General features: G+C 37.2%; 1 protein-coding gene across 1 annotated transcript in view; it reads left to right on the top strand.

Moving 5' to 3' along the window:
* CUNH12orf54 (chromosome unknown C12orf54 homolog) overlaps positions 1-19,151 on the top strand; it is a 29,131-nt gene extending 9,980 nt beyond the window's left edge. Inside the window, exons 3-9 of the mRNA XM_010638300.1 lie at positions 9,051-9,081; positions 9,546-9,584; positions 12,636-12,668; positions 14,440-14,464; positions 16,539-16,587; positions 17,631-17,807; positions 18,963-19,151. Of these exons, the coding sequence (XP_010636602.1) occupies positions 9,051-9,081; positions 9,546-9,584; positions 12,636-12,668; positions 14,440-14,464; positions 16,539-16,587; positions 17,631-17,769 (316 nt within the window). The 3' untranslated portion in view covers positions 17,770-17,807; positions 18,963-19,151. The remainder of the gene's footprint in view (positions 1-9,050; positions 9,082-9,545; positions 9,585-12,635; positions 12,669-14,439; positions 14,465-16,538; positions 16,588-17,630; positions 17,808-18,962) is intronic.
* The last annotated feature ends 6,003 nt before the right edge of the window (positions 19,152-25,154 follow it).

Genomic DNA, 25,154 nt, shown 5'->3' with positions numbered 1-25,154 from the left:
ATAACTCATCAATTTGGTAGACCAACATATAAAGACAAAGATTAATGTGTTGATAAATTTTTTAAATATGAAATATAAAGCCTAAGATTTAGCTCAGTAGTGCTGTACCTGCCTAGCCAGAGCAATGTGCTGAGTTTAATCCCCAGCACCAGGGAAAGAATAAAGAAAAAAAAAGAGAAAAGAAAAGAGAAAAGGAGCATATGTGCTTTCTAACATACTCAATAGATTGAAAATAAATTATTTGTTATCTCTTCCTCTTGAATTGTTTCCTTCACAAGGATGTAGTGGCCTCCTTTGTCTCTTTCAATCATTTTAGGTTTGAAATTTACTTTGTCTGTGAATAAGACTGCTACCCCTGCTTTTTTCTGGTCTCCTGTTGCATGAAGAAGTTTTCTGTCCTTCCACTTTCAGTCTATGTGCTTCTTTTTGCACTAGGTGTGTCTTGTATACAACATATTACTGGATTTTGCTTCTTAATCCATTCTGCCAGTCTATGTCTCTTGATTGGTGAAATGAGGCCATTCATATTGATGGTTATAACTCATATGTACTAACTTGTTATTTAATGTTTTTTTCATCTTCTCCTTTTAGTTTCTTACCTTGCCTATTTAATTTGCTCTGTTGGGACTCATGGTGTTGTTTCCTTCATTGTCTCTTTCTAGGATCTTGTTTAGAATTCCTTGTAGTGCTGGTTTGGTATTCATGAAGTTTCTCAGGTGTTCTTTGTCATGGAAGTATCTTGTTTCCCCATCCATTTTGAAAGAAAGTTTTGCAGGATACATCAGTCTAGGTTGGAGGTTGTTTTCTTTTAGTACTTGAAATGTCTCATTCCAGGCTCTCCTTAACCTAAGGGTTTGTGTTGAAAAGTCCACTGTGATTCTGATGGGATTTCCTTTGCATGTGATTTCTTATCTCTTACTGCTTGTAGTATTTTGTTCTTCTGTTGGGTTTCTGGGATCTTGATTATATATGTCTAGGTGTAGATTTTTTTTTATCATGGCTAGTTGGAGTCCTATATGCCTCACTTATCTGTATGTCAAATTCTTCCCCTCTGTTTGGGAAGTTTTCTATAATTAATTCTGTGAACAACTTTTTTAGGTCATTTACATTTTCTCCTGCTTACTTCTTAGATTCCTATCAGTCTTATGTTATTCTTCTTTGCATCATCTAAGAGTTGTTAGATCAATTTCTCATGATCCCCTACTGTTTTTAAGAGACCTCTCTTTTCGTAGTCACTGACTGCAATTTTATCTTCTATATCTGAGATTCTATCTTCAGACTCTTTTATTCTATTGCAAAAACTCTCAATGGAGTTTTTAATCTCCTGAATCTACCCTGTAGATTCCATTTCTTTCTTATATTGAGCATTTACTATTTCCAATTCTTTCTTATGCTGGGCATTCATGGCTTCTACCATGGTCCTGAGCTCATCTATTTTCCTCTCAGTTTATGTTCTAGAGTCTCAAATTATAACTTTCATTTTGCTCATCATCTGTATGGTTATTATCTGGGAAATTACTTGTTTTAAATTTCTCTAGAGCCTGATTGATCAGTTTTGTTACTTCCTGTAGTTTGAGTTCACAGTGTCCTGATGGTTCACTGTCAGATTTTCATCCTCATTTGCCCCACTATTTGCCATTGCTGAACTGGAAATCTGTCCCTGTACCTTGCTTAAGCATTTTCTCATTTTTACTATTGTTTTTGGGTTGTCCTTAGTTTAACCTTTAGATTATTACTTAAATCTCCTAATATAGTTGGGCTTTAGCCCTGGGGTCTCTAATGACTCATAGACATTCTCATTTTCAGAATACCAAAGAAAACAGCTCATTGAATCAATCACAATCCTTTATCCTAATTGATACAATCAGCACCAAATATGATCAAGCACAACTTGCAAATTGACCACTTGTGGTAGCCATCAATCACCTTCAAACCACGTGAATTAAATTAAAATCAAGAAGCAGTCCGAAATATGTTTGCAGTGAATAAACTTTTCAATAAGAATATTTACCATTTAGGATGGGGGCTTAAGACAGAGTTAGGACAAGAGGAGTAGATAAGTAAAAGAATTAGAGAAGTTTTCACATGAAGCCAGAAGACATAGAATGACCACACAATCATCAGGAAATTGTTAAATTCAAAAAGGATAAACAGAATAGAAGTATAGTAACCCTTGAGTGAGGTAGAATGACATAAGAAAAGAACATATAGAAAAGAGAAAAAAATAATAAAAGAAGAAATCTAAGTTAGGACAGGAGCAGAAACAAAAAGGGAGATGAGGGATAATATGGTGGAGCAAGAGACTGAATTGGAGAAAGAGGACAGAAATAAAAAGAATTTGCAGAGTGGAATGAAAAAAAAAGAAAAAATGAGTTTCAAGGGCCTCTTTCAGACTAATATCACTGCTGTCATAATATACAACATGTGCTGCCATGTGCAGAACCAAGTCCCTTGATCTCAGCTAGCTGGTGGCAGAACCCCATAATGCAGACTGACCTCAGGCTGCAAGGCCCAGATTGAGTTCCCTGACCTCCTGAAGGGCTGAACTCCACTCAGTTCTACTACAGGTTTCCCCACCCATACTTTAAAGATGTTCAAAGTTGGGAGCGCTGGAAAATACCCTTTATGACCACTTCTGCCTGTACAGAGTAGGTCTAAAGACTAGCACAATCAGGAGGTCTGAAAGTGCAAGTGGTGGGGGGATTCAGGGGGTGCCCATGTGGCTACCTTCCTGGTGCTGAAGATGGCAGTGGCGCCCAAAAGGAGAGTGTGGCCCAGCAGGCCCTCTGGCACTGGAGATCCCAATTCTTGATTCTTTATGCTAGTTTCCATACTACTGAGGATTTATTCATAAAGTCTTTTCCTATGACAATGTCTTTGAGAGTTCTGCCTAACTTATACTCCAGCAAGTTTAGTGTTTCTTTTTTAATATATAGATCTTTAATCCATTTGGATTTTAGTTTAGTGCATGTTGAAAGAAAAGGGTCTAGTTTTAACCTTTGGGAGGTTGAAATCCAGTTTTGCCAAAATCATTTATTAAAGAGGCTATCTTTCCTCCAGTGAGCATGGTTGGCTCCTTTGTCAAAAATGAGGTAGTTGAGTACACCTGGAGTTGTTTCTGTATCTTCCAATGTATTCCACTGATCCTCAGGTCTTTTTCTTTGACAGTACCATGATGTTTTTATCACAGTAGCTTTGTAATATAGTTTCAAGTTTAGGTTTGTGATACCCCCTGCATATCTCCATTGCCTAGAATTGCTTTTGCTATTCTAGGTCTTTTCTAGTTCCAAATGAATTTTTGGATTATTTTCTCTAGTTCTGTTAAGTATACTGTTGGAATTTCAATTGGCATTGCATTGAATCTGTATAGCAGTTTTTGTAGTATGGTCATTTTCACTCTTTTGATTTTTCCTACCCAGGAGCCAAGGTTATCTTTGCATTTTCTTATGTCTCCTTTAATCTCTTTTTTTAGAGTGCTGTTGTTTTCAGTGTAGAAGTCTTTTGCTTCTTTCATTAGATTGATTCATAGATACTTCATTTTTTTGATGCTATTGTGAAAGGAATTGTTTTCCTGATTTCTCTCTCAGTGAGTCTACTTGTGTACAAGAAGGTTATTCACTTTTGAGTGTTGACCTTGTATCCAGCTACTCTTCTGAAAGTGTCAATTAAGTCTAGAAGTCTTTTGGCAGGGTTTTTTTCTTTTTCTTTTTTTTTTTTTTTTTTTGAGTCTTTTGTGTAGAGTATCATATCATCAGCAAATAATGACAGTTTAACTTCTTCCTTTCCTATCTTTATTTCTTTTATTATTTCTTTCTCTTGTATAATTTCTGTGGCTGTTCCCAGAACTATATTGGACAGGAGTGATGGTAGTGGACATCCTTGTCTTGTTCCTGATTTTGATGTGAAGGTTTTCAGTTTTTGGTGAATTAATATGATGTTGGCTGTTGGATTTTCATAGATAGTCTTTATCAAATTGAGATAAAGACCATCTATTCCAATTTTCTGCAGGGGTTTTATCATGAATGGGTACTGAATTTTGTTGAGTGCTTTTTCTACATCTATTGAAATGATCATATAGTTTTTGTCCTTGATTCTGTTTATATAGTGTATTACATTTATTGATTTATGTATGTCGACGCATCCTTGCATCCCTGGAATAAATCCAACATGGTCAGGGCATATGATCTTCTTGATGACCCTCTATATTCTGTTGCCAGTATCTTATTGAAGATCTTTGCATCTATGTTCATTAGGGAGATTGGCCTGCAGTTCTCTCTTTGGTTGGGTCTTTCCCTGGTTTGGGAATCAAGGTAACATGTGCTTCCAGGAATGAATTTGGAAGTATTGCTTTTCTTTCAATTTCATTGAACAGTTTAAAGAGTAGTGGCAGCAATTCTTCTCTAAATGTCTTGTAGAGTTCAGCAGTGAAGCCATCAGGACCTGGGCTTTTCTTAGTTGGAAAACTTTTAATTATGTTTTCAATTTCACTGATTGTAATTGGAGTGTTTAGAATTTTTTTATCTTCTTTATTCAACTTTGGTAATTCATAAGTATCAGTAAAACTGTCCATTTCTTCTGTGTTTTCCATTTTATTAGAGTACAGGTTCTCAAAGTAGGTATTGATGATCCTCTGGATTTCTGCTTGATCTGTGTGACTTTCCCTTTTTCATTCCTAGTTACATGGATCTAAGCCTTTTCTTTCCTTTTTTTGACAAGGTTGGCTAAGGGTTTATTGATATTTATGGTTTTAAAAAACTAACTCTTCAATTGTTTAATTTTCTTTGTATCATTCTCTTAGTCTCCATTGCATTGATTTCTGCTCTGATCTTTATAATTTCCTCCCTTGTTTGAGCTTTGGGTTTTTCTTGCTCTTCTTTTTCTGGGAGCCTAAGATTCATCATTAGGTTGTTTATTTCAGCTTGCTGTGTTTTCCTAGTGTGAACATTCACTTTTATGAAATTTTTACATAGAACTGCTTTGATTGTGTACCATAGATTCCTGTATGTTGTGTTGGCATTATCATTTATTTGTAAAAACTTACTAATTTCTCCTTTAATTTCCTCTGTGACCCATTGATTGTTCAGGAGAGGACTGTCCAATTTCTCTGTGTTTGTGATGTTCTTATGGTTTCTTATACTATTGATCACCAGCTTAATTGCACTGTGTATTGTCTAATAACATACATAGGATAAATTATATGCCTTTGTGTTTATTAAACATGTTCAATGAGCTAGTATTTGGTGTATTTTGGAGAATGACCAATGTGCACCCAAAAAGAATGTATATTCTGATTTTGTGGGGTGGAACACTCTGTAGATGTGTATTAAATACATTTGTTCAAAATCTTGGTTCAGTTCTAGTATTTTGTTGTTGTTTTTTGTCTAGATACAATTTTATTAGTGGTTATTTGGTTTTTCATGTCCCTTAATGTTTGTTTTATATAGTTGGGGGCATTAATATTTGGTGCATATATATTTATGATTGTCATCTCTTTCTCTTAGATTGTTCCCTTTACAAGGATGGAGTGGCCTTCTTTGTCTCTCTTAATTAGTTTTGGTTTGAAATTTACTTTGCAAATAAGATAGCTACCCCTGCTTTTGTCTGGGCTCCTGTCAAATGGAGAACTGTTTTCCATCCTTTCACTTTCAGTCTATGAGTTTCTTTTTTAACTAGGTGTGTTTCTTATATACAACATATGTTTTGGATTTTGTTTCTTAATCTATTCTGCCAGTCTATTTCTTTTGATTGGTGAATTGAGGCCATTGACATTGATGGTTATAACTGATATGTACTGACTTATCATTGTCATGTTATTTTCCTGTTGTTGGCTCTTTTTACTTTTCCCCCTCTCCCTTTAGTTTCTTGACTTGCCTAGTTGATTAGTTCTGTTGGACCTCATGGTGTTATGTCCTTCATTGTCTTCTTCTAGGATATTATTTAGAATTGTTTGTAGTGCTGGTTTGTTATTCATGAAGTTTCCAAGGTGTTCACTGCCATGGAAGTATCTTATTTCTGCATCCATTTAAAAGAGGGTTCTGCAGGATACATCAGTCTAGGTTGGAGGTTATTTTCTCATAGGACTTGAAATACCTCACACCAGGCTCTCCTTGACCTGAGTGTTTGAGTTGAAAAGTCGCTGTGATTCTGATTGGCTCTCCTTTGCATGTGATTTGTTTCTTTTCTCTAACTCCTTGTAGTAGTTTGTTGGGTTTTCTTCTGTTGGGTTTCTAGGATCTTGACTATTGTATGTCTAAGTGTAGATTTTTTTAATCATGGCTACCTGGAGTCCTATATGCCTCACTTATCTGTATGTCAAATTCTTCCCCTCTGTTTGGGAAGTTTTCTGTCATCAATTCTGTGAAAAGTTTTTAAAGTCATTTGTATTTTGTCCTGCTACTTCGTGGATTCCTATTAGTCTTATGTTATTCTTTGCATCATCTAGGAGTTGTTGGATCAATTTCTCATGATCCCTTACTGGTTTTAAGAGAGATCTCTTTTCATGGTCACTGACTACAATCCTGTCTTCTATATCTGAAATTCTATTTTCACATTCATTCTATCCTTCTGTGAATACTTTCAATAGAGTTTTTAATTTCCTGAATATCTGTTCAAATCTGTTTCATGGACTCCATTTATTTCCTATGTTGGTCATACATGGTTTCCATTTCTTTCTTACACTGGGCATTTGTGGGTTCTATTATGGTCCTGAGCTCATCTATTTTTTTGTCAGGTTCTGTTCTAGAGTCTCTAATTGTTTCTTTCATTGTACTCACCATCTCTGTAGTTATCTGGGAAATTAATTTTGTTTTGAATTTTTCTAGAGCCTGATTGATCTGTTTTGTTGCTTCTTGTGTTTTGAATTGTCCTGGTGTCCTGGCGGTTGATTGTCAAATTTTTCCAACTCATTTCCCCTAGAATTTGCCATTGATGAACTGTAAGTCTGTCTTTGTGCCTTGCTTAAGTGTTTTCTCATTTTTATATTTGTTGTTGGGATGTCCTTGATTTAATTCCTCTGTTAGTACTTTGATCTTCCTGATATAGCTTCTCTTTAGGTTTTGAGTCTCTAATAACTCATAGACACTGTCATATTCACAATATCAGAAAGGACATTAAATCAATCACAACCCCTTTCCCAATTCATACAATCAGCAACACAATCTCATTAAGCACAGCTTAGAAACTGACCATTTGTGGTAGTTATTAATCTAACCCTTTTAAACTGTGTGAATTAAATAAAAATCGAAGAACAGCCAAAAATATGTTTATAGTGAATAAACTCTTCAATATAGCAACTTTACCCTTCAGGATAGGGACTTAGGAGTTAGGAGGAGAGGAATAGATAGGTAGAAGAATTGGAGAAGGTCTTAAGTGAAGCCAGAGGACACAGGATGATCACACTAACTCTAGAAAACTGTGCACACTTACTGATGGTATGGGCATGCCTCTGGCTAGACATCCTTTCTGATTTGTTTTTGATAAGAGTGATAAGATAAAACTTAAAAATAAACAAAATTATTAGAACTGGAACATTTTGATGCTGGAATTCAGACCCTTCTATCCCTAAAATTCCAAAATCTTACCAAAATGTACTTTTAACTCAGCTATAAAACAACTGGGACACAATAACTTGTGGTGTTTTTTTGTTTTTTTGTTTTTTGGCACAAAATAAATTGGAATCAATCTCACTTGAATTGGAATGCAAGTGTTCCTGTTACTGTCACTAAGCACATCACAGCCTCGGTTTGCTGCACAACAGAGTAGGACACCTACACCTCTGTCATAGGACCATCTATAGATGAAATGTGTGGAGGTGAAAGCACTAACAGCACCTGGTTCATGAAGGCTCAATCATCTTCTGGCTCAATTTTAAGAGATAAATCACTAGAATTGTATTGTAAAATCTCTCTCTCTCTCTCTCTCTCTCTCCCTTCTTTCTCCATCCCTCCCCTTTTCCTCCATTCATCTTTCTTCTTGTTTCCCTCATTCCTAACACACAAACACACACACACACACACACACACACCCCTAAACCTTTCTTCTGATGTTCTTATTCAGGATGGCAGTTCTCAGGATAGCAATTATTCACCACCTCTGTTTACAGAAGATAGACTAAAACACAGTCCCAATTTGGGTAGATGAAACCTGTGGTAGAAAGAATCTTCATAGTAATAGTGTTTTTAGGATAAGGAACATAGCTTAGATTGGAGTGAGAAATAGTTGTCTCCAGGTTCCATAGAGAAAGAATCCTCTAGCTAGCAGAGTTCTGTACATGAATCATCTTGATTTCACTTTCTTCCCAATGATTTATTAGGTTCCCATCCTGGGGCCCTGAAACCCTGGCCAGGAAATCTAGTTTGGGTTTCCTCAGGATCCACTAGTATGAATCTGTTCCCCTCCTTTAACACACACACACACACACACACACACACACACACACACTGGTCCCCATGTGACCCATTTTCATTCCTCTCCTTACTGCTAGTTTTCTACCTAACTATATATAAATACTCTGTCTCCTAAGTAACTTTGGCACTGATTCTAATAGTACTTAGAAATAAGAATTTCAGTTATGCTATCCAGAATAAGCAAAATCATTTGGCTGCTTCCTCAGAATTCCACCCTCTTCCCTTCAGAGGTCATGAAGGAAATAAGAATACTTTGTGGGAACAAAAAAAGGAAGCAGTTTGATAACTGGATATATTGTACATCCTCAGTGGGAACCACTGCAGTTTAACAGGCTAGACAGAGTGAAGGGTGTGAAGAAGATATAATAGATACTAAAGATAATGGTAAGATTTAATGACAGTGACCATAACTTTTACCTCCATTTTTTATGCTTTTGAATCTAAGAGTTCTATTATAATAGTCAAGATATTAGGAAAATAAGCCTTCATGCCCCAGAGGGAATATGCGAGTGGGATCTTGGCTATTTTTCCTAAAACTTTATACTAAAACCTCAAGGATTCTTGCCAAGCATTGTAGGATGGAGTTAGGGAAAGTGTTTAACTATTTGCTCCTCAACACATTTCTATCATCTTTTTTTTTTTCAGTACATCCAAAGAAGAAGCAATCATAACACAGGTGGGTAAGACATACAAATGCACTCATTCCTTGGGGATTCTGGTTCCTGGGGATAGAGGTGAGGCTGAGGGCAGGAGACAGAAAAGCTCAAGAGGGCTTGGGTTTTGTGGTTAAGAGTGTTTGACCAGCTGGTATGTCCTTATGTACCAAGACCAGCTACAATTCAAAGGCTACTTCTATACCGGAAGACTCCATGGTCAGGAAAGTTCTATGAGTACTGATAAGCCAGGTAAACATATAGTTCTAACTGTTGTTACTCAGGCTAAATGAAGAGATAAGCTGGAGATATGGGCTAAAAATGACTCAAAATAGGGCCGAAAGAGACTTTGGGTTTTGTGAAAAATTGACTTCAGGTGTTCATTTCGATTCGATGCGGTGTCTTTTGGTCCACCATTTCCATAATGTGTCAAATCAGATTCTGGAAAGAGGGTAACATTCCCACGATTTCTCTCTTATTTCAACAGGAAAGACAAATAACAATCACTGAAACTCTCTGGGACCACGTGAGTAGAGAAGGATCTTTTTATATAGAGAGAGGATGGTGTGATGTAGAAGGGAGATAGGGTTTAAGAAAAGAGCAGATTTATTTCTCTTCTTTTGAGAAGTTTGCTGGTTTGTGGTGAAAGATTGCTGTTCCTCCTCACATCAGTTCCAAGCCTTCAAAATTACTCCTGTCTGTGTATCTGCAGTTCTTACTTGAATCTGTCATGAGTCTTGTTTGTTTGAAGTCTGGTTTAAAGAGTGGTTTAATCTCTCAGTTTTCAGTTTTCACACACTTGCAAGCATAGGTTTGGTCTTTGTCACCAATTCAGTGTGATAAAGTAGTGCTCTGATCCCCATACTGAAGGCTGATATGTATGTCTAAGACATTTTAGGTCAACTATTCACCACCTATGTTCGTGGTTCTGACTCAGCCTGGAAGAAAAAGTTCCAGGTGAACCCCAGTTCTGTTTTATTTTCTCTCCCCCCCACACTCCCTGGAACAAGTAGATGGAACTCCTGGGGGGAAATCTTCAAAGTAAAATTATTAGTAGAACAAGAAGTATAACTTTTCTACACAACAGTGAACTTGATTGTCATTCTGGATACTGGCCACTTTTTACTACAAAAACGTGAGGTAAAAAAGAGTACAATATTAATCTATACTTTGGATGCAAAGAACTGTCCCTCTTGTGGTAAGGTAAAAGAGTTTGTCTTTATTCTTCTTCAAGGGACTTTTTCCTTGAGGATTAAATTAAATCATTTAAATTAGTTTAAATAGATCCAGTTAAACTTTGTCTTCCTGCCCAGCATGGTGGTGCACACCTATAATCCCAGCACTCAGGAGGCTGAGGTGGGAGGATCACCAAGAGTTTGAGACCAGCTTGGGCTGCATAGTAAGCTTAAGGCTACCTTGAGCTTCATAGTGAGACCTTGTCTCAAAAAAAAAAAAAAAATGGAGCACCACTCAGCCATAAAGATGAAAAGCTAGAGTTATTCATAGGAAAATGAATGCATATTGAGGCCATGTTCTTAAGTGAAATAAGTAAGACACACATGTGTAAATGCTGAATAGTTTCTCTGGTTGGAAAAGCTAAAGGTGTAAATAAGATCCAAATTGTATAACTGACAATTTGAAATAGGAAGAAGAGGGCTAAAGGTATAGGGGAAATGGGAAGGCTAGGGGAAAGGAAATAAGGGAAAAGAGAAAACATGAGAAAAGGAAAAATTGGAAACAAAGTCTTAAATAGGGGAGGTTGGAGGGGCTGAAGGGGAAGAGAGGGGTATAGGGGAAAAATGAGAACCAAGATCTGTCATGTAAATGTGCAAGATCCCAGTGATGAATGTAACTATACTGTATACTTAAAAAGTACCGATAAACTCAGTGAAAAAAAAAAAAACAGTTGTCTTAGTTCATGGAGATAATTGAGTCAGACTTAAGTGAATCCTTTGAAGATAATATTTGGGTTCTTGAAAAATATGATTTTAATATGTGAATAAGCTCAGTTGGAACCTATAGTCTCCATATTCTAAGTGATGCCATGAGCAGTAGGTAGTAGAAACTACATTATATTAAGCTCTGCTTTTAAATTTAATTTCTAAATTTTATTTAAAATAGATTTAAATTCAGTGAATGTGTGAATAGCTTCTTCTATTAAGGTTGATGCCTTTTTCCCTTTGACAAAATGTCCTTCATTTTCCAGACATCTTAAAATGACAATCAAGATGTCCAATTCTCAAGCAGGAAAGTGTCAAATTTGTATGTGAATGAGTGCAGAAGCAAGTTATGCCCATCAGATAGCCAAAGCAAACCATTCTAAACTTTCACAGAACACAGACATTTACTCAGAATTTCTAAGGGGACTTCTCACAGATATCAGCTACTTCAACATCCTAATATTGATATTCTACTTGTATGTATTACACATTTAAACTCGTGGCTAGAGATGATAACTAAAGAATAATACATTACTTTTGCATTTATACTACATTTGCCACATGGAACTAAGCAGGAAAAGACAGTGTAAATAAGTTAAATCAATTACTATGGATTTTTTATTTATTTAAAATAGTTGAAATTCTCCACAGCCTCTCCTACCGGCCCTTACTGAACATTATTATATTAAATGAGTAATGTGACCAAATATTTTATTCTTTTATTTTCAGCAACACTTCTTATAAGTTTTCTAGAAGGAAGTAATCTTAATTACAAGGCTTTACATTAGCATAACTATCTCATGTTCTTACATTACTGTATTAGCTAAAAAGTGAGTTGCTTGCACAAAGATCAAAGATCATCCTATCGGGAACCTAAAATATAACCAAGGAAGCATATTGACATTCTCATATGTTGGGAACCCTTTAGATGCAAAGGGTTGCTAAAAAGCTATAAATTGATAATTGCTACAGTCCACTGATTTAACTATTCATCTTTCACATGCACTGTTATACACAAATTGAAACTCCTGAATATCTACATATTTCCACCAAATAAGATATAGTTATCTATCTTGAAGTTATTGCCATTTCCTTCAAATGAACTAATCTAGAGTTTCAACTGTTATTGTACCTATCCGTGCCTAGGTAAGTATTTGTATTCTTACTCAGTCTTATGAGAAACTGCCAGTACATCTTCCAAAGTGACTGTGTGATTTCACATCCCCTTCAGTAACAAATGAAAGTTTCACCTGCTCCATATCCTTACCAACATTCAGTCTTGTCCTCAAGAATATTATAACCTAAATATAACTATAAGTTTATTTTAATAACTGCATAGCTTCAGAACAAGGACCAATTAAACAGAAATTAAGTATGATAGTAGAAGACTTCATTAGACAGTCTATCAAAGCTCAGCCCTCTTAATGCCTTAATATATTTCACTAATTTACCATATGGATAAATGGCAACCAAGAGATATGTGTAGAGTGGAAGTCAGTGAGAGTGTATTGCTGGAGATAGAAAGCCACACTCCATAACCTAATGGCTAGATCAAGTAATTATATTCTTATATAAAAAATCTTCTTGATAAAGTGTTAATCTAACATTAATTTTTTTATATTTTTGTCTTCTGACAGGTGCTGTCAGCTTTTAAGGATATACAAAAGGAGGTAAGATGAAACTTGGATTCTCTAAATTTCCTAGCCCCACCCATCACTTTCCTGGATCTCATTTTTATTCCCTACTGAGATGATGATGGAACAAAATCTTATAGTTATTTATTTATTTATCCAAGTGATTTCTCCCTTTATAGTAGTGTTGACTTATCTGTCCAGACAATTAAAGCAAGAAGATGCCTAAAAATTATCTTGAGGAAGTATGATCATCTATAGAGAAAATTACATTTACCATAATTTCTCTCAGCAATGTGGTTATATGAAGTGCTGAGAAGTAACCATGTTGAAAGGACTGTACAATATCATAAAGTGCCTTCTTAGGTGAGTATGTCTATCAAATTCAGGAAAGCACAAATTAAAGGGCAGGACTTTGGGGGTAGACAGAAACAATTATCTTCCTCTGCTCTTCCTCTATGCTGAGGTCTGTTTGTTGTGGTATTGGAGATTGAACCCAGGCCCTTCCTCCTGAGAAATATCCCTAAACCCTTTTACTTTCTTAATTTGAAACAAGGTCTTACTAACTCACTAAGTTTCCCAGACTAGGCTCAAATTTGCAATCTTCATGCCTCAACCTCCCCAGTAGAGTGTGATTACAGGCATTCGTCACTGTGCCTGGCTATGCTGAATTATTATATTAATTTGTTCATGGTCCTACTAAGCCCATTATTGCATTTTTTCTGCTTTCCATTACAGTGGAGAGCAACAGACACCCTCTATACACAATTACTAAGGACAGACTATTTAAATAGGCTCTAAAAACAGGAAAGCACTTAATTTAGGACAGGACAGAACAAATATCATAAAATCAGGACAAACAGGAATCTTCTGTACAGATTTCTTAGCTTTTGTTCCTCTGAATATAGATATAATTTCATTAAAACTATAATCTAAATATAATGTTAGCTTCTTGTAGTCTTGGGAGGAGTAGCTCTCTCTTCCTAGTTGGGAAGAAATAATGGTCAGAAATTGAGAAAGAAATGGAAATAAATTTCCTCTCTTTCACCATCCAGATCAATTTTGGCCTTAGAACTGAGCCCTTTTCTATGGTCCAAGCAGCTATGTCATTGTGTTCCATTAGCATGTCCGGGACTTACTCATGAAAATCACATCAGCCTTTGCCTCCACCTGTCTGTAGATAAAGGGGGCATGAGGTAGAGTTCTGAAACCTGATATTTTCACCCAAGTTGTGCCTCTGTGGTCAGAATGCCTCCACCTTAACTAGAACATTGGCCTCCTTAGGTTATAGTCTCTTTAGGCAGGATTTGAGCTAGTGAAAAAAAGGGGACTTGTATGTAGCTATTTACTTTAAAATATCCTTCACACGTAGTTTAAGGTGCCCTACAGAGAACCACTGGAGATTCAGTGAAGAAAGTCAAAAGGACCAAAAAAAAAAAGTCACAGCAGAAATGCCAGACAGAATGAGTGAGTTCATTCTATAAGTTGTTAAATATATAAATAATAAAATGTGTGTCTTCCACTCTTGAGAGTTGTCAGCGCACACCTACATATTTGCTACTTCATCATGCAAAATATACTGAGCACATGCTGTATACAGAGCATTATCATCAGTGTTTTGGTTTAAGAGATACAAAGACAATACAAATTCTGCTGCCAAGACAAATATAATCCAGTTCCATTCTTTTTTTCCATTCTTACATTTCCCAAAGACATCACTACATATCTGCCAAGCCTATAGCTAGTATATTCTGAAATCTAAGACCAGTCTCTTAAGTTTCTGATTCACTGAATTATCATTATTTTTCAGCTGCAGGAAGATGCTCGGATTCGAGGTAAAAAAAAAAAAAAATCCAAGATTTGGATAAGGGCTGGAATTTGAGAGGGAATAAGGAAGAGTTCATCTGAAAGTCTTATCTTGGGACCTTCTCCTGGGTTTAAAGCTGGACTCCTTTAGTCTCCCTTCAATCAACACAGGCACTGGCTTTTCTTACAGCCTCCATGAACACTCTAGTCCAGTGGTGGTGAATCTGTGGCACACATATCACATCCAGCTGCTTGTTATCACTGAAAGATCTAAAAGGTTCACCATCACCATGCATCTCTCCTCTCTCCAGCCCTGTTACCTGGTGTTGCATTTCTTTCTGCTGTTATAATAGAATATTACAGGCTGGATAGCTTATAAATGATTTATCTCTCATAGTTCTGGAAGCTGGGAAGTACAACATCAAGGTGCTAGCACATTTGGTGTCTAGTGAGTGTCCACTTTCTAGTTCACAAACACTTGTCTTTTTGCTGTGTTTTTGCATGAGAAAATGAGCAAGGGAATTCCCAGGTTCTCCTCTATGAGAACACTAGTTTCAGTCATGAAACCTGGAGCCTTCATGACCTCATAGTTATCTTCCAAATACTATTGCATTGTGAATTAGCTTTCAGCCTATGAATTTGGAGGACACACAAGCATTCAGTCTAATGCACTGAAATAGGGAATAGAATGATCCCATTTATCCTAGTAATGGATGTTGAGAGCTTGGTAGCACTCTCAGCTCTCAGTCAGACATGGTTCTTTGCAGTAGAGGAGAGACAAGAGACACAGAAGATAGCAATTTCCTAGGTCTGCTATAAGGAATCAGCAGGGATGTAATAATGGAGAGACAAGAGTGGAATGATTATTCAAAGTCAAGTTATAGCTCTCAAGTGTCCATATGGAAATTCTGGTGTTTCAGGAAAATACTCAAAATATCCAGGAACCTACAGTTATATCACATCAAAGCCATATTTGGAGCTTCTTCCTCCATTCAGTCAATAAAGAATCTATAAATAATGGTTTTTCAAACTTTTCCGTGTATATAGATTATGTGGATCCCTTTTTTAAAGTAAGTTCTTAATCAATAGGCCATAGAGGTGGAGCCACCCACATCTTCTCATCACCTAGGTTGGGCTTGAGGTTCTGAGGCTGACTCTCATATGAGGCTGAAGCTGCTGATTCACAGATAATACATTGATTAACAAGGATATGTTTACAACAGCCAAAAGAGAGATTCCTCTAGTATTAGAATGAAATATGATTTAATTCTGGCATCTCCATCCCTCGTCGAAAGGTTGAGAAGACTTTAGCCTTGGGTATGGGAACAGAAGGCAAAAGAGATCTAGAAGTCTGACTGCTCTTTATCTCTGATATTTGAACCACTCTGTGTTTTTCTAGCCCCTCTACAGAGTTCATAAAACTATAAATCTTTCAGATATTTAAATATAGACAATCCAGGGAACAATCCCTCTGATTTTTCTCCAAGTCTGGTCAATCACCTCCATTTTGGAATAAGAAAATATGGTCTGGCAGAATCCATTGTGAGAATGGAGGAAACTCTTCTCATTGTTGCTCCCTCGGGGACAAAAGGCCAAAGGGTCAGGCTTACCTCTACTTGAAGGATATTTTTTATCCAGGAAAACTTGATTTCCAAGGAGGTCACTGCAGGGCCTTGGGGATGTATGTCTGATTGGCCAACTGTAAAAATGTGGATTTATGATTTAGTTCCTGCTGTTATTTCTTTGCATCCTGAAAGGTGAGGGAGAAGGGTCAGATTTGGGTGAATGATAAGAATTGGTTTCATTATTCCATTTTCCATACTAAAAAAAAAAAAGGAGGTAAAGAAGTGAGAAAACATAACTTGTTCCAGTGGCAGTGGTCTCAAACTGAGGTATTCGATTAACTCTACATAATCAGCCCTGGCTGAACAGAACTCCAGAGACCATGATTCACTAATGCTTCACAGATGTCTGTGCCACTCTCCTGACATGTCTGCCCGCTGCTTTATCTTCCTATACTCCAAATGAGGGGCATGAGCTTAGAGACTGGAGGGATATTTTCACACCCTGTAACAGCATGCTTCCTTCCTGTGCCCACCTCAGGGATGAGCAACTGTTCCGTGACACCCATATCCTCCGCACCCAAAATGGGGTAAGTGCCCTTATTCTGACAGTTTCTAAGGGAGATAGCAAGCACCTGGGAATGAGTATGATGGCCAGGAATACAGCTAGCTCTGAACTCTGACCTTTTAGAAGACTCTAGCTCCAATATGCGCTCTGATACAGAGCAAGAGTTGGTCCCCACCACTCTTAACAGATGGTGGACTGAGAAGCTATGAAAAAAGAGAGCAGAGTCTTAGAAAAAAATTATAAATAAAACTCAAAAATATTTGGGAGATACCAATAGTCCAGCATTGAGAGATTCAGTTTATTTTCCATAGAACAAGGAAATGAGAAAGAATATCTGGCTACTGTACCAGAGATTTAATTTAGGCTTAGATTTAATTGGAATGACTTCCAATAGTGACAGTAGAGGACCAGAGAACTAAGTAGTCAAGAAAGATAGCAACATCATGCTTTAGAGAGCTTTAAAGATGCAAACATTTTTTTAAAATGTTTGACATGTTTCAGGTATGGTCCTGCCTGAACCAAGAAATGGAGAAAATGAACTCCCTAAATCCCTTTTTGAACAGGATTTTTCTCTATCTCAGAGAATTGGCCCTTGCAAAATAGAATCATGCCTTTTACAGAAATCAATCATTGTGCTTCAGCATGTGCAATGTTGAAACCATGGAAGGGACAACTGACAGGTGACCTCATATTTACATAAATTCTAACTGTAATTATTATAAACTTTAACATAAAGAACACTTTTGATTGGTCAAAATCCCTTTCAATCTACAATTTTACTTAATCTTACTATTCCTATGAGATAAGCAGGAGGAATTTTCCTGATGAAACCATAAGTTCGGGTAGGTTATTAAATTTAATCTCCTAATTTCAGCAAGAGATTTTCCTGTGGGCCCAAATGGTCACCAAAGAATTGCAACTCCCAGAGATTACAACTTCCATGGATGCCCATTCCTAGTGGAGTGTTCTAATAAAATCCATAAAGATGGTGGAGGCCAGAGACAGGGTACAAAGGGTGGGACCTTCCTCCCTCTTACATCCACAACCTCCTCTTACTTGGTACAGAAGCACAAGACCTCCAGATTTCTCTACAACCCCAAAGGTGAGATCACAGTTCAACACTGGAGACCAGCCATCGGGAACCCATTTCCACAACCTTAGGACACAACTCTCTGGTCAGTCAGCTTACTATCCTGGACCCTAACTATCATCAAGGAAGAAAGACTCCTCTACTTCTGCCAGGTATTTTTCCTGTGACCTTTGTCTTCACTACCTATCACACTGTAGCCAGGAGCCCGAGCCTCACAGATATTTATCCCAATATGGCAGAGCAGCACCCTAGCAAGCATCATCCAGGACAAGAAGCAATGGGGTGCAAGGATGGACAATCGAAGCAAGGGTCAGACTAGGTTCTTTTGGTCTCTGTAATCAAGACAAAGAACTGCACAGACAGTGTCAGATATGGGTAGTTCTGGGTAAGAAGGACTGTTCAGGAGTTAGGGAGACACAGTTACAGGACAAAGAGATAGAAAGAAGGAGAGTTTAAAAACACACTACTAAACATGAAGCCAAAGTTCTTCCTGGAAAGTCCTCTATAAATTTATATTATTTGGGAAACTTAATTCAGTATCAATTCAAACAAAATAAATGCCTAGTTGATTCCTTTGTCAGGGTCCTCAGTGGCACTGCTTAAGTGACAGGCCTTTTCCCCAATTATTTTTAACTTTCTTTTCCTTAGGATCATGTAACACCTAATTCTACCTGGGGGAGTAGGTTGTCTCAGATGTTCACCCTCTAAATGACCCTCCGTAGGGCTTATTGGGAATTCCTTTCAAGATAGAATCTGAATTATAGGTGGTGGAGAAAATTGATTTCATCTCCCTGAGACTTAGTACAATGACTCTACGTATTTTATCATATTTCCCATATAAGTAAACAAAATGCACAAATATTTTGTCAACATGACTACATCTTTCTAAAAGAGCACACATCCACAGGGCTGGGATTTAACTCAGTGGCTCTGTGCTTTGCAGGCACAAGTTCAATCCCTGGTACAAAAAAAAAAAAAGAACACACGTTCACAAAACAGTCATCACTCCAAACCCAATTTTGGTTTGGATGTTAAGACAGAGGGTTGTCTCTCTTATTATTAGTACAATATGGTGAGCAAGTATGAGACAGCAAAGATCCTGAAGTGGATACTGTTTAGAAAGGATAGGATCTACAGCTAATGGATCTCCCTCCCTCATTTTATGTTTGATACTTTGGGCTGGGTTCACTAGGTAGAAGCACTATCACAAGGACTGCTTTTATCTTCAGTACCACTTGCCTCATAAGCTACTTAGCAAGGAGGATAATACATTTCTTTTTTTCCATTCATGTGACTATGACATCTAGGGCTCAGCTTAGTTGCCTGAAAAAAGAAAGATATTAGGCAAACATCACCACTGAACTGAGAAGAGGATATGGTGTCCATGGGCAGAGATTCCAGCGTCTATGGCTGCACCTGGGAACATGAAAATCAATTGAGACCCCAGCACATGCCAAGTACCAAGCAGAGAAGCCATTAAATAAACAACTGTGGACATGAAGAAAAATGCCTCTTAGTTCTTCTTAGATTGTGGAATGTAGTGATAGAATTGCATTTGATTCACAGAATGGTGCAGTCTTTGCTAGGAGAAGAACTGGATTACAAAATTGTAGCTCATTTTTACTTCATCTGTTATTCCTTTTGTGAATCTCTGTTTTTTCTTCAGTAAAATAAGTTGGCATAAACATAAGATATTGACGTCTCCTTTCATTTCTAATAGGTCATGGTCTCAGTGTACCATTCCAGTGTAGTTATCTTCTTCCTTCACCTATGGAAAGACCACTTATTCCGAAAGTATTTCTTATAAGAAAGGACTATTTCGAATATTTGTCAAAGATAGTGACCTTTATAAATAAAAATATACATATTACATAGCAAGAAAGTTACTGTTTTCTAAACTAAATCTGAGCCAATGAGCATAACACATTAAATAACTAAAAAACATAGGATTTAACCCTATGAGTGAGAATTTGTCACAACACCAGTAAAATAATAAACAGTATGAATTTTAGCCAGAAAGTAAGTTTTTAAAAATCTTCATCTGATTAGAGTTCATTGATGTGGCATCTGTTAAAATGCAAATTATAACATTAAGATTTTATGAAGAGATATCATAAATATTTAGCAGTGTGAAACACAAAATCTAGAAAGGATGTTCTCTATGATGTTAATTCAACAGCATTGAAAATACTATCACTGATTTTTTCATTTCTAAAACAAGTTAAATGCAAAATCTCAGATATTTTATAGACTTTTACAAAAAGAAAAATTTACCCAGAAGAATAAGGCAAAACTTTTCCCAAGATTTTAATGGAGTTACTTTCACAATTTTATTTCTCAAACTTGCAGCTACTGAAATTACATTATACCATATTTATAAGCAAGAATCAATTAGTAAAATAGAAGTGCATTGTGATCCAGGAAGCATTTCAGCCAGTGATAGGCCAAAAAAAAAAAAGCACACTCCTTTCCATCATCTTCATTCTGAAATTACTACTTAGTAAGACCAAACAAGGAAAATGAAAGGTATACAGAGAGGAAAGAATAAAACTGTCTCTCCTGCTTTTTTTTGTTACACCCAAAGTTAAAGGAGGAAAGGTTTATTTAGGTTAAAGTTTATAGAGGTTTCAATCCATAATTGGCTGGCCCCAAATCAGGGTGGCATAGCAGACAGGCATCACAGAGGAGAAATAGTTCATGGTATGCAGAATGTGGCAAATCAACAAGGGTTAACCACAGCTTTCTATCCCTCATATCTTATCCAGGCTACTTAAGACAGGTAGCACTCATACTTTTAATCCCAGTGCCCTTGATCCTAGCATTGCACCACAAATCAATCTTAGTGTCACACACTCTGGATCCAGCCACATCTGAAAAAGCTCCACCTATGATTACATGAGGCTTTGGGGGACACCTAGGCACAAGCCATAACAGTTCACCTCTGGACCCCACAAAGACCCATGTGTATTCTTTTTACAAAATCATTTATTCCATCTCTAAGGGTTACCAAAGTCCTAACAGTTTCAACATTGCTGAAAAGTCCAAATCTCTCAGAGACATAAGGCAAACTCAACTACAAGCTCCTGTACAAATGAAAAGTTAAACACTTTCAACATTCAGTGGCACAAGACAGACATTTCCATTCCAAAGTTACAAACGGGGATAGCAAGGAATGGGAACAAAGCATGACCAAATCCAGTAGAGCAAACATTAAATCCCACAGTTTCACTTCTGGCATCCCTGGAAATCTGTGGCAAGTTGTAAAATCCAAAGGACTTGGGTAGCTCCACCCCTATGGCACTGCCAGGGGTTGTAGCTCTCGTGGCTTCTGCCCTAGGCCAGCTCTGCTACCTCCTTATAGTTTCCCTCAGACAATCCAGGTTCTTGGCCATTCCAACCTTCTGGGGTCTCTAATGAATCTTCAGTTAGTTTCACATACACAGCTTCACACACTGTCCTGTCAGGGACACACTGCCTAGGATCTCAAGCCTTCTTCTGAAATCTGAGTGGAAACCTTCCTGACTGCATACGCCAAAAACCAGCACCATGTGGATGACACCAAGGTCTGCTACAAGCTAGACCAGTAGCCAGACTTCCTTCTCTCTTGGCTATAGGAGTTCAGTGCCTATGAACCAAATCCTGAAGAACAATTTCCCTAGGCCACCACCATTCTGAAACATGGTGCTCTGGGGATCTCCTCTCAAAGCAAAATCTTTCACCTTTGCTATTTTGAGGCTGCAAAAGTGGAAGTCCTGCTGCTTCTTGTGATGCCATCTTTACTAATATCCTGTTCCTTCTCAGCAATCAAGATCTCCTCTGTTCTATCTTTGCAGTTCACAACATTACTGGAGCTTCCTTTCTGGCTAAACTCAAAACACTTTAAATCATTCTACTGTGATCTTTGCTCTTGATTCTCAACATAAATCTGCCTAAAAGCCTCCAACAGTAACCATGCCACTACCTCAACATTAGACTGCCTTAAAATTTTTTCTGCAAGATTAATATGCTGCCCTTAATCTCAGTCTCAGACAAAGTCACAGGACAGAGGAAAATGCAGACAAATATCCTGCCAAACCATAATACATATCATCTGGACTCAACAGTTAATGTAGTACTTCTTCCTAGCAGAAACCTCCTAAGCCCTATCTTTACCAGCAGCATTTCCATCAGCATTCTAGTCTTCTGAGTGCTGGCCAGAATCTACCTTCAAGTACAGCCTGAGGCATTCCACCTACCTTTTCAGCCAACAGCTCTGATCCTTTCCTAACTCTTCCCCTTCCCACAGCCACTTCTAAAGGCTCTTGAGACAAGACACATGGCCATGTAATGTCACAGCAATGGCCCCACTCCCACTACCAAATTTTGTCTTAATTACTTTTCTCATTGCTGAGACAAAACACCTGACACACAAAGTTAAAGAGGGAAAGGTTTATTTAGCTTAAAGTTTGTAGAGGTTTCAATCCATAATTGGCCCCAGGGCAGAGCGGCATGACAGACAGGCATCACAGAGGAGAAACAGTTCATGGTAGGCAGAAAGTAGTAAAGCAATAAGGATCAACCACAGCTCTTTATACCCCTTATATCTTGTCAAAGCTACTTAAGGCAAATAGCACTCATACCCTTAAACCCAGTACCCTTGATCCTAGCATGCACCATGAATCAATCTCAGTGTCACACACGCTACATGCAGCCACATCTGAAGAAGCCCTGCCTATTATTGCATTGGGTGACATCCAGACACAAGCCATAACACTGTCTTTGTTTACAGACAATATAATCATCTACATAGAAAACTCAAAAGATTTTTGAAAAAGAGATTTTTGCAACTACAAGTATAGCAAGGATGCAGGTTATAAGATTATCATACAAAATCAACCATTTTCATATGTATCAGCAATGTAAAAATTTAATTAGAAATTTAAAACAATGTCACATATTAGCACTCTCAAAAATAAATGCTTGATCATAAATCTAATAAAATATTACCAAGCTACACAACTAATGAAATTGAAAAGAACTAAATAAATGGATAGATCTCCTAGGAATACTCAATGTTGTAAAAATGTCAGAGCCATGGAAACCATAGAAGCAACATACAATAGAATGTCCTAAGATATAGACAAGAAATAGATCAGACCTCATAAGGACAGAAACACAATTTTGAAGCAATTCAACCTACTTGGATTAAGATTATTTGCCTCAAACTGCCTATATAAAATAAAACTCATTTGTTTCTAGAGTAAAAGAAGAGCAGATCAGAGTTTTAATTTTATTTCTAAAAAGCCAGTCAAAGTAAATAGAAAGCCAGTCTATAAGTCACACTCCAAATACCTCAGGCCAAAGCCTCAAGCCCACTTTGAGATCTCACAATCCACCTTCCACAGAAGTGTGCACAACTAAGCTGAAGAGTGCAAGGAGCTTGATGGAGAGGACTGAGGTATTTAAGAATACAGAGGTCCTCTCAGTACCTGAGAGATCCAAGGTGGGAAAGGAAAGGACCTCAGTTCACAGGCCACCATTGGAATTTCTATCTAGAAAATAAGTAAGAGTGGGCCTACCTTGAAGAAGCATCCACTAGACTGCAAATCAACTTTCCAACAAAGATAATGGAAGCTTTCAGACAATAGGTTGATATTTTTTAAATGATGAAAGAAAAAAGAAATTGGAGTCATGTACCTCAAAATGTACCTTAAAATAATGTGATGCTACCACAAATGTGAAGGGGACTCCTACACACCACCTACAGAGAAACTCATGGGTTAGCCCTAGCGGGGCTCCACTAGGGGGCTCTATCTTCCCTCCACACCTCAGGTGGAACTTCCATGGGCATCATTCATTGTGCTATTCTAGATTACATTACCTAAGACTGAAAGAGAGGGATGCCCAGGACAGGATGTTGTGGCTTTAAAAGGTGTTATGTGCTGAGAATCCAGGCTTCACCAGAAAGAATGACTATAATTAAGAAATAAAATAATAGCAGGCTATAAGGAAAGAGGAATCATTCTACATTGTTGGTAGGAATGTAAACTAGTGCAACCACTATAAAAATCAGTATAAAGATTCCTCAAAAATTAAAGCTAGAAATTCCATATGACCCAGCCAATCCCCTTCTAGGTAGCTTCCTGTAGTAGTTAAAAACATCATATCACAGTGACACATCCATAATCATGTTCATAACAGCACCACTCACAATAGCTAAGTCTTGGAAGCAACCTATATGTCCATCAAAAGATGACTGAATAAAATAAAGAAAATGTGGCATTTATACACAATGAGTACTACCCTGTCATAAAGGATAAAATTCAGTCATTTGTAAGTAAACAGATGCACCTTGAAATGGTTCAACAAACATAAATTAATACAATCAAGGACAAAAACCATATGATCATCTCAATAGATGCAGAAAAAGCATTCAACAAAATTCAACACCCATTCATGATTTTTTAAAACCTGCAAAAAATTGGAGTAGATGGTCTTTATCTAACTTGACAAAGGCTATTTATGAAAAACCAACAGCCAACATCATATTAATTCATCAAAAACTAAAAACCTTCACATTAAAATCAAGAACAAGACAAGAATGTCCACTATCACCACTCCTGTTCAATATAGTTCTGGGAACATTAGCCACAGCAATTAGACAAAAGAAAGAAATTAAATCAATAAAGATAGGAAAGGTAGAGGTTAAATTGTCATTATTTGCTGATGATATGATACTCTACATAGAAGACTTCCAAAAAAAAATCTTCCAAAAGACTTCTAGACTTAATTGATACTTTTAGCAGAGTAGCTGGATACAAGATCAGCACTCAAAAATCAATAGCCTTCTTGTACACAAGTAACAGACTCCCTGAGAGAGAAATTAGGGAAACAATTCCTTTCACAATAGCACCCCCAAAAATGAAGTATCTGGGAATCAATCTAACAAAAGAAGCAAAAGACCTCTACACTGAAAACTACAACACTCTGAAAAAAGAGATCGAAGAGAATATAAGAAAATGGAAAGATATACCCTGCTCCTGGGTAGGAAGAATCAACAGAGTGAAGATGACCACACTACCAAAACTGCTATACGGATTCAATGCAATGCCAGTTGAAATTCCAACAGTATATTTCACAGAACTAGAAAAAAAAATAATCCAAAAATTCATTTGGAACCATAAGAGACCTAGAATAGCAAAAACCATCCCACACAACAGAGACATGGCAGAGAGTATCACAATCCCAAGTTTGAAACTATACTACAAAGCCACTGTGATAAAAACAGCATGGTACTGACAAAGAAACAGACCTGAGGATCAGTGGAACAGATTGGAAGACACAAAAACAACTCCAGATGTACTCAGCTTTGACAAAGGAGCTGACCATCCCCACTGGAGGAAAGATAGACTCTTTAATAAATGGTGTTGGAAAAACTGGATTTCAACCTGCCAAAAATTAAAACTAGACCCTTATCTTTCACCATGCACTAAACTAAAATCCAAGTGAATTAAAGATCT

Source organism: Fukomys damarensis, unplaced genomic scaffold, assembly GCF_012274545.1.
Source record: "Fukomys damarensis isolate Sample0158 unplaced genomic scaffold, DMR_v1.0_HiC HiC_scaffold_15, whole genome shotgun sequence".
NCBI lineage: Eukaryota > Metazoa > Chordata > Mammalia > Rodentia > Bathyergidae > Fukomys > Fukomys damarensis.
The sequence above is the reverse complement of the archived record's forward strand: the minus strand, read 5'-3'. Positions and strand labels throughout refer to the sequence as shown.